Raw genomic sequence first — 9,657 nt, 5'->3', positions numbered from 1 at the left:
CCCGGTATATTCCCTATATTGTAAGGGGTCCTTGGCTGAAAAAGATTGTGAGCATCTGCCATACATCACCTTGATAATTTGTCTAACATACAGTTAAAATAGATTGAGTGCATTACATGGCCCATCACACATTCCAGTATAACATTTTATTTTGGAACGCTTCACCGGAAGCTTCACATATGAATGTGATTGACTTGACGTGGTCAGTGACGCCATCTTGAAATTGTCCCGACCAGAGGAGGCGAGGACTTGGGAAAAGCAGCTCGTCCTGAACTCGATAGCTGCTTTAGCTAACGGATTAACGGCAGCTTTATGCGTTGTTGCTAACGTATGATAGTGTTTCCACTAGTTCATTCAATTCAATTCGACGGGGGAAGGTTGTTTAGCCGACTTTGGAGAGGGCTAACATCGTTATATGTTGTTTTCCTGTTGGAGCGGACGGAGCTGTGGTTGTGGCCGGGCAGCCCCGCCGGACTGTCGGGCGAAACTGAGGATTTCTACACGGAATATAACAACAACAAGACGTGTTTTTGAACCTCCTGTTTTCTTAGAAGGAGATTTGAAATGCTATTTTTCAATTAGCTTTTTTTTGTAAAGCTATGCGACTGAGCTTGTCGAGGAGAAGTTTGATTGGAGAGCGGAGTGCGCTTGATTTGCAGTCCGATGGATGTTAGCCCTGCCCGGCTGTGGCTCGGCTCTCTGCTCCGCTGGCTCTGAAAATAACAGGTCAAACACCAACAAGCACAGGTGAACACGTCTGTTTAACAATGCTGCAGATCTTGCAAGTACATGACAGCCCTGGCTCGAATGCCAACAAGTCGCCATCCATTGCTTGTCTGTAAACCTGGAAATACCTCCAATCATCCCCTCCTCTTCTCTTCTTCTTCATCGCCCTCCTTTTCCACCTCTTCTTTAATATTTTTTGGAGGCTTGCATTACCTGGGATACTGTGGATTTAGTCTCGATATTGACATTTTTTTTAAAGATGCCCTTTTTGCAGAGACAGTGCTCTGTGCACCAGCAAGACATTTAATTTGACTCTTTGAATTTGAGATTATTTTTGTTGTTAGTTTTGTTTTTTCCATTCTCTTTCTAGTCAGAGGATCAGATTCGGATGGAAAATGGGAGACGCCACCAAACTGGCCTTCGCCGTGTTCCTCATCTCCTGCTCTTCAGGTGGGTGTGGAGGTGGGGTGGGGAGGTTGGGGGGGGGGTTATGCATGGTTTATCGTCGGAGGTGGAGAATTTCACTGAAAATGCTTCCCGTTACCTCTGCAGAGTGCAGTGCACGGCTGGTTGTTCTGCGGGGAAAGGTGGGAAATCCCACACTGCCATCATTTCTGCCCTCTCTGCCTTTGCATCCTCCATATGTTGTTATGCATTGTACATGTTGCAGGTGTCAGCCATGAGCCTAAGATGGGGCATGGGGGCTCCTGGTGTGACATAACGGTCCAAATTGGGGTTTTATGCTTGATTTCATTAGGGGAACAGAAGGACCAATACGGGACTGTATGTTTGCCCTGTTGCCTCCCAACTTGTAGTATAGACAGATATGTAATCAACTACAAAAGTCAATTCTGACATTAGCTGGGGTATGATGTGAAGAATTGGTTGAGACGTGGAGTGGAAATAATCAGTCTAAAACCCAAGTTGGGAGCACCATAACATAGATAATATTAATAATAATAATAGAAAATTGGGATCAACCAACCGATTCTGGTTTTCCAAGGCCAATACTGAAACCAGTTAGTAGCTAATGGAACTGATGATGCATTTACTGTACCGTAAAGAAGAAAATATTTAGGTCGAAATGAACAATTTGGAAAGTTACAAACTCCAACAACAATTTAAAAAAATGCTTCACGCATATATATTTAATGGAACTGAAACTTTCCAAAGTTTTTACACAGTCAAAACAAAAGACAGGTGTGCGAGATCTCCGTCCTTTTGACGTCACATTGGCGTGCCCCGCCTCGGGTGCAGCTAGTCTCATAGTGTAGCGCGTTTTCCACTTTGGTTGCAGGCATTGCAGACGGCGTACAAGGCTGTATCGGAGCCTAAGTAGTAGAGCCCGACTGATAAAGGATCTTTAAGGCCGATAATATCGAATATTTGGTTATTTAAAAATCCGATATGCCGATAAGTCGGCCGATATACTGTATATTTAAAAAGAAAATCCAGAATCACGTTACAAAACATAAACAGATTTTCCTAACATTAGTTAATTGTAGGTATTTATGAGTTCTCACTAAAATATGATAATTGGTTTTATTGTCACAACAGAACAGAGGAACCTCAAAAACATATTCAAGTTCTGATAAATTGAGTATATAAAAATACAAACTTAAGATATGAAACTTAAAGTCCTGTTAACAAAAAAAATAATCAGTGTTGTCAACAGGGACGTTGTAGTGCGTCCTCTGGTGGACAGACTATGCAACGCCATCACTAACAGGGACGTTGTAGAACGTCCTCTGGTGGACAGACTATGCAACGCCATCACTAACGGGGACGTTGTAGAGCGTCCTCTGGTGGACAGACTATGCAACGCCATCACTAACAGGGACGTTGTAGAGCGTCCTCTGGTGGACAGACTATGCAACACCATCACTAACAGGGACGTTGTAGAGCGACCTCTGGTGGACAGACTATGCAACGCCATCACTAACAGGGACGTTGTAGAGCGTCCTCTGGTGGACAGACTATGCAACGCCATCACTAACAGGGACGTTGTAGAGCGTCCTCTGGTGGACAGACTATGCAACGCCATCACTAACAGGGACGTTGTAGAGCGTCCTCTGGTGGACAGACTCTGCAACGCCATCACTAACAGGGACGTTGTAGAGCGTCCTCTGGTGGACAGACTCTGCAACGCTAATGCTCATAACATGGTTGACCATCTGTTTTAGTTTTTCAAATATTCATTTATCAGAATCATTTAGTTGTCATTATAAACAATTCTAATGAATGAATGTTTTTAAAACGGACGGTCAAACATGTTTTTTTTTTTAATCGGCCATTATAAATGATATATTGGTCAGGGTTATCGGTCAAATAAAACACAGATACGATTAATTTGCAAAGTGCTAAATATCGGCCGATAATGGGCCAGGCCGATGTTTGGTCAATCCCTAATCCCTAATAAAAATCTACCTTCAAAGGGTTCAAAAAGCCTTTATCTCCAATCCTGTCATGATCACTTATAATGAGTAAAAGTAAAGCATAGTTGCTCTACAAGGTCATGGAAAGTTTGCTTCACATGTCCCTTATTTCCAGAGCACATCCATCAGTTGTTACAGTGTTTATTATGATAACAATAAACTTGTTAAACCTCGTTGCAGCAGAGCAATTTTCAACCTTCGTGCCGGTGAACATTCTTCATGCATGCTCATTTCCCAGGGGTGGATGCATAATGCATGTCAGCCGGGTCGGTGAGGTGATAATAAACTAGAGGGTCAACCCAGGAGGGCTCTTTTCCTTGCAGAGCATGGAAGGCATTTCCTCTGATGTGATTGGGAGATCTGCTTGTAGAGGGTGTTCAACACCAAAAGGCATCCTTGCACCAGTAGATAGTTCAGTTTTTTTGTATAAACTAGAAACTGTAAGACTAGATGAGACATGCAGTAATCCAGTCAAAGATATTTGGATTCAATAAACTCTACATTTACATTGTGATTCTTACTTTCCAGTGTGGTTTCCAGTAATGAAGTTGAGTTTGACCCCCACGCCAGTAGACTAAACTTTTATACAAACACAATCTAAACATCAGTGTAAAGAAAGAAGAGTGCATCACTCTGAAGCATGTAATGTTAAAATCACTGTGAATTTTAGGTAGGGTTGGGCAGAGCAATATATCAATATTATATCTTATATATATATATACAGTATGAGGCTAGATATTGTCTTAAATTTGGGATATCTTGGGGGAATGAGAGGGAGAAACACCAGAGCAGGGGGAATGAGTTGGAGAAACACCAGAGCAGGGGGAATGAGAGGGGGGATTACCAGAGCAGGGAGAATGAGAGGGGGAAACACCAGAGCAGGGAGAATGAGAGGGGGAAACACCAGAGCAGGGAGAATGAGAGGGGGAAACATAGTAGAAGACACTCCTTAAACCAGAAATAAGCAATGTGTAAATGTAGCTTAAATAAAAGTGTAAGATGCAGTAGTTTCACTTTGCATTATCTGTTGATTAGACCTGATTGGGATTGACAGCAGGCACGGCCTAGCGTAACCACAGAGGTGGTACGTGTTAAAAGATTAATTTGTGAAACAAAACAAGAAAAATCTAGCTGGAGGCATGATATTTCCCTGTTGTTGTTTATGAGCAGATATTGGATTACTGGATGAGTGCACCGCTTTTATCGGAGAAAAAAGTTTCTTTTAAAATTCCAGATGTTACTGCCTATTGTTTGCGTGCTTGTACATCTCAACAAAACCCGTATCCTTTGCTGTCTGGAAGTAGGAATGACCTTGGTTATGAAATATCCAGTGTACCTTTTAATAAAAGCAGTTCCAATTAAGACTAAAGAAATGAAAAGGGTGAAATAAAATCTCCAGTCAGCGGGCCCTGGGGTGTCTTTGAGCATTTAAGTAGAAATTAGAAGGCTTCTTAAATAGGGTAATAGTTGGGGTTGGTTGGAGTGTAAGCCAGGTGCTGTCTTTATTGCACAGTGCAGCAGATGATTATTCCACTCGCTCATTACTGTCTGAAGTGGAGGAAATGAATATTTCCTACTTGAGGTGAAATAATTATCTTCCATGAAATCCAATTTGAATTGGCACAGCTCAAGACGACACAGAGAAAGCGTCTGATAGGGGCAGGGCACTTCGCCCAGAGTGCTTTCGTTTGATGAGGCCTATAGCGACATGGCAACATATTCAAGATATATAGATTTCTATTTGCAAGACTTCAAAATGCAGAGGATTGTGTTTGCCAAAAACTGCAGTTGTTTCGCGGCTCAGCATTGACTTTGCACTACACAATAAGTACGTAAATTAGACAAAAATCTATTTTTAAAGTACTTTATTGAAGTTCTGTCAAAACTGGAAAATAAAAAAGTTCTGTAACGCTGGATTCTGTTACCCACAACTGCAGTTGTTGCGCCGTTAACGCAAGCGAGACTGGTGTTTTTTGTCTTCTGGTGCTGGTTACATCCATCTCTCTCCAGACAGCAACCAGCATCGAGTTGGTCCAGTCACCAAATCCCATTTCCAGATCACAACGATCTTAAACTGAGAACTGCAAGGGAGCTTAAACAAAACTAGCAAGAGTTTGGATTGATGAGCTGTTGCTTCAGGCCAAAATGCCAACCTTCTAAATGCTGGTTTCAGTCTTCTAGATGGGAAGATGTTCTTACATGATAGTAGGGCTGGGCAATCTATTGATATTAGATCGATATCGCGATATGAGACTAGATATCGTCCTAGATTTTGGATATCGTAAAATCCTAATATATTAAGAATTGTCTTTTCCTGGGTTTTAAAGGCTGCATTAGAGTAAAGTGATGTCATTTTCTGAACTCAACAGACTGTTCCAGCTGTTCTGTTGTTGTCCTTTACACACTAAGTCATTAAATCGACATTTCCGATTATTTATCAAAAATCTCTACCTGTAGTTTGTGATCTACAGAATAGGATTTGCTTTTTGGAGGGGGCATTTTATTTGTTTTCAATCTTTCTCAGTTGTCTTCATGAGCAGCATAAAGTAGTCACAAGCCTATAGCGCCCTCTCGTAGCTGTAGATGGTAATGTTTTCATTATGAATTAACACATAAAAACATGTTAAATTACACATATTATGTAGACATACAAGTCTTACCTGACTATAAGTCGCAGGACCAGCTAAACTGTGAAAAAAGTGTGACTTATAGTCTGGAAAATCTGTTATTTATATAGAGCACACATCGCTACGCCGACCTTTTCAAGAAGCTGGTTAAAGGAATTAAAGAGGGACGCTGTGTTCACACGGTCCAACAAGTCCGCCACTGCTGGTAAACTTTGAAAAAGAACTCTCATTTTGCACGACTGCATGTATCGTGTAATATTCTCTTTCATTAGCCATGTAAAACAGCTTAGTCGGAATATCGTCTTTTTCGGAAAAAGGGCAAAAAACTGGATATATATGATATATCATTGTTCATGATATATATATCATTGCAGCCCTGGATTATGTTTAAAGAAATTGTGCCCAGCAAAAAGTTCAGCATTTGTACGAATGCATTTCTTCAATTTTCTGACAAGATTGAAATATTTGTGCTGTTAGTGTTGTTAAGCATTGTCACATGCAGTTACCGGGATTCCCTTTACAGGTTTCTGGATATTCACAAGTTAAATCAAAGTTGCATAATTAAGCCAGCATAGAAGTGAAATTCTTTCTTGTTTAGTGTTGCATCCAGCAGCTGCACTGTGTTATGATCCATGCTGGCATGTGTTAATGCTGCCGTGACACATGGTGGGTCAAGGTTGTCTGCCAAAGTGTTGATGTGACAGGATATTAAATGGGCTTCTTGTGTAAGTTTTGCTACTTTGAGCTGAGTATTAAAATAACGCCTTTCTGCTGAACTTGAAAGTGACAGTTTTTCTTCCAAGGAAAACGATAATGCGGCACTGCAGCGGGCGGGTGTTGAACCCCGGGGTCGTCTGTGTGAAATGCGATCTCTGCCTTAGATCTCATGTTAGCTTGAACTGCAAATAGGTAAATATTTACTGCGCTGCCTCATAAGTTATGGCACATTCAGGTCCTGTCAGATTTAATGTGATTATGTGCCAAAAGCAGAGGAAACTTAGTGGTGATTGTCAAAAAGTTGTTTAGCATTGAGGTTTCCCATTTGGTGTCAACTCGTGCATTGAAAAATAACCCAAACAATCCATCATATCCTTGCTAATGCATCTAATTATTCACCCTCAAAGCAAGCATTATCTGCTGTGTATTTTATATGGGTTGATAACAGCAAGATTCGCCTGCCGTATGACCGGTTGACCCCATGACCGTCTCAATTTTGAGTTAATGAGTATTTATGGGTCTAAGTTGAAGCGACAAGCCCATGTCCTGTTTCTCCTCTTCCCTCCGACATGATCTGAATGCAACCCAAGCAATCAACCCCTGGCTGTGGAGCGCATACTCAGATTCAAAAGTCGGTAATTTAGATTTCTGTACATATCCACCACCGAGGCTCATAGATGGATATATCGAGTCTTGTGCTATGCTTTCACATTCTGTCTCCTTTTTTGTACACTGCAGCAAGATTCCCACAGACATTGATCCTGTTGCAAACCAGTGTAAGGTTACATCGATATGGCAAGGATGAAGCGGCTCTGGGTTTAAAAGGAGAAAAAAATCCTCATCAGCCGATGATTCAGTTTCAGCACTGCTAAACATCAAACTCGTCTTGAAACGGTATCTGAACTCAGTCGTCAGACCGGGCTCTCTGTGGTCTGTCCTATTGAACTGGGGAAAACTAACATTTACCAGTTGCATTAACCAGTTGACTTCCCCACTATCCGTCACCAAGCCACCCTCCCAGCTGCTGAAGGCTTTTTGAGGTTTTTTGAGTCGGCCCTGACCGCTGACCCCCCCCCCCGCCCCGTAATGGATTGAAAGAGATTAAGAGACCTTTCCCTCTGGCATGCAATTAATTATCAGATTGTTTTCCTCTGATTGTGTTCCATCATTTACACACGCACAATATGGGCCAAAACTAACAAGTCTTTTCATTATTGATTAATGTGTTCTCGTGTTGGAGTATAACTCAGACATGAACATTTAGCCTTTTCTAGACACAGTTAATCATTAGAAGACATAGTAAAGGGTTCTTCTTTTCAAAAAACGTTATGTAAAATCTGAAACTTGAACTTAAAGGCGAACTGTGCCGTTACAAACTGTCCTAATAGCTGACTAAAACTAATGTTTACTCTGGCTGGCTGACCGAAATCATGACAAGAACACTGAATTAATAGTTAAATCCAAGAGTGGAAAGTGAACCACTTTATCCATTTGCGAATCATTTGCCTGTGCTACTGAATATTTTTGAAATAACTTATTTTTTCGTGTGCGGGGGGGCTCAAGGCTGCCTTTTTCCCCCCTCTGTAAAGCCCTTTCCAAGCACGCAGTACAGCCCTGAACTTATCTAGACGTGACCCAGAGGACCTGTATGTGAGAACGTCCAAATCAGTTGGACCAGACATGACACAGACTTTACCCTGCCAGCTGCAGAGTACAACGTCCGTGAAATCTCCAAGTGAGCCCGCATGTGAATAGAGCAGCTCATTGTCTAGAGAATTCACAGCGAGCGAGTGGGCGTCTCGATGAAGTTTATATCATGCGGATGGCGTGAAACCGAAGAATACAAACATCCATGAGTGTCTAACTGGAGAGACGACAAGATTCAGGGAACGTCTGTCGGCAGGGGCATTTAAGAAAACAACTTATTATTTCTGTACGTCTACATGCGTATTACTACTTTTAATTAGGGATGGACCAATCCTGTTTTTTCAGGGCCAATATGGATAGTAGTTACTGACACTGGTAACCAATATTTAGAACAGATTTGCATTTACAGTAAAATGAAAATCTTTTTTGTCAAAATTAACATGTTTGGAACGTTGCAAGCTCCAAAACAAAAGTTTAAATACTTAACGCAATTATTTAATAAAACTGAAATTTCAAACATAAAACACAGTCCAAAAGAAAAAAGAATAAAGAAAAACATAAATAGCGTCCTGGAGTTGTAACCTGCTACCAGAGCGGCAGCGGAGTCAAAGTAGTGCACTGTAGAGTTAATTAACTTTATCGGTTATCAGGAGAATAAAACACAGATACAGATGGTCTGCAAACTGCCAAATATCAGCCCCGATAATCAGCCAGGCCGGCTACCAGCTCTGTCCCATTTCCCCCCACTATCTATTTCTAATATGGTCTCTTACATTATGCATTAGGCTCCAAAAGCACAGGTGTATTTGTTAAGGCCAGATGTAGCCTTGTTTTCCCATCGGGCCCAACTAGTCAGACTTGTTCCTTCCAGGGCCGTGTATCATTCTCTGCTTTAACATCATAAAAACTAAGGGCGGCACTAGTTCATGTTCACAGAGATAAAATCGTGACCAAAAAGCAGCGTGTTGCAGCATCTGGCCAGGGGAAATGATGACCCTCCTAAATTTAGACCATGGCCAGGTGTTTTGTGTGTCCGCACTTAAAGCAACATGGATTGTGTGTGTGTAAGTTGGTGGAATAAGTTTAAGTTTTGTACACAGTGTGTGTGGCGTCTCAATTAAAAACTGAAAGCCAAGTTTATTGGTTTCTCACCTGAAATGGGATTTTAACCCCGACGTTATTCATTTCATAACATCAGCCCTGGAGGTTACGAGTCTCCCTAGTTTTCTGATTTGCGGTCGGAAACAAAGCAAGCGGGACATTAAACATTTTAAATTAAACCGCTTATTAACGTGCGTTTGTTGCCCCGTGTGTGCGCTGATGCGCTCATCTGTTGATAGTTCTGAACGCCTTCCTACAGTTGCTTCATTAAAGCGGGCTTTCCACACAAACAAACGTAGCCTACATGTGTCATTAGTATGAGAAAATAGATGAGGTGTGTGTGTGTGTGTGTGTGTGTGTGTGTGTGTGTGTGTGTGTGTGTGTGTGTGTGTGTGTGTGTGTGT

At 41.6% G+C, this 9,657-nt stretch overlaps 1 protein-coding gene across 2 annotated transcripts in view; it reads left to right on the top strand.

The window, feature by feature from the left end:
- Positions 1 to 216: 216 nt before the first annotated feature.
- Positions 217 to 9,657, top strand: part of acvr2ab (activin A receptor type 2Ab) — a 48,715-nt gene continuing 39,274 nt past the window's right edge. For both annotated transcript variants that reach the window (XM_034864887.1, XM_034864886.1), the window contains exon 1: positions 217 to 1,176. In XM_034864887.1, coding sequence (XP_034720778.1) covers positions 1,122 to 1,176 — 55 coding nt within the window. In that variant the 5' untranslated portion in view covers positions 217 to 1,121. The remainder of the gene's footprint in view (positions 1,177 to 9,657) is intronic.

This window comes from Etheostoma cragini, chromosome 24 (assembly GCF_013103735.1).
Source record: "Etheostoma cragini isolate CJK2018 chromosome 24, CSU_Ecrag_1.0, whole genome shotgun sequence".
In the NCBI taxonomy this organism is placed as follows: domain Eukaryota; kingdom Metazoa; phylum Chordata; class Actinopteri; order Perciformes; family Percidae; genus Etheostoma; species Etheostoma cragini.
This window is presented reverse-complemented; position numbering and strand designations above follow the sequence as displayed.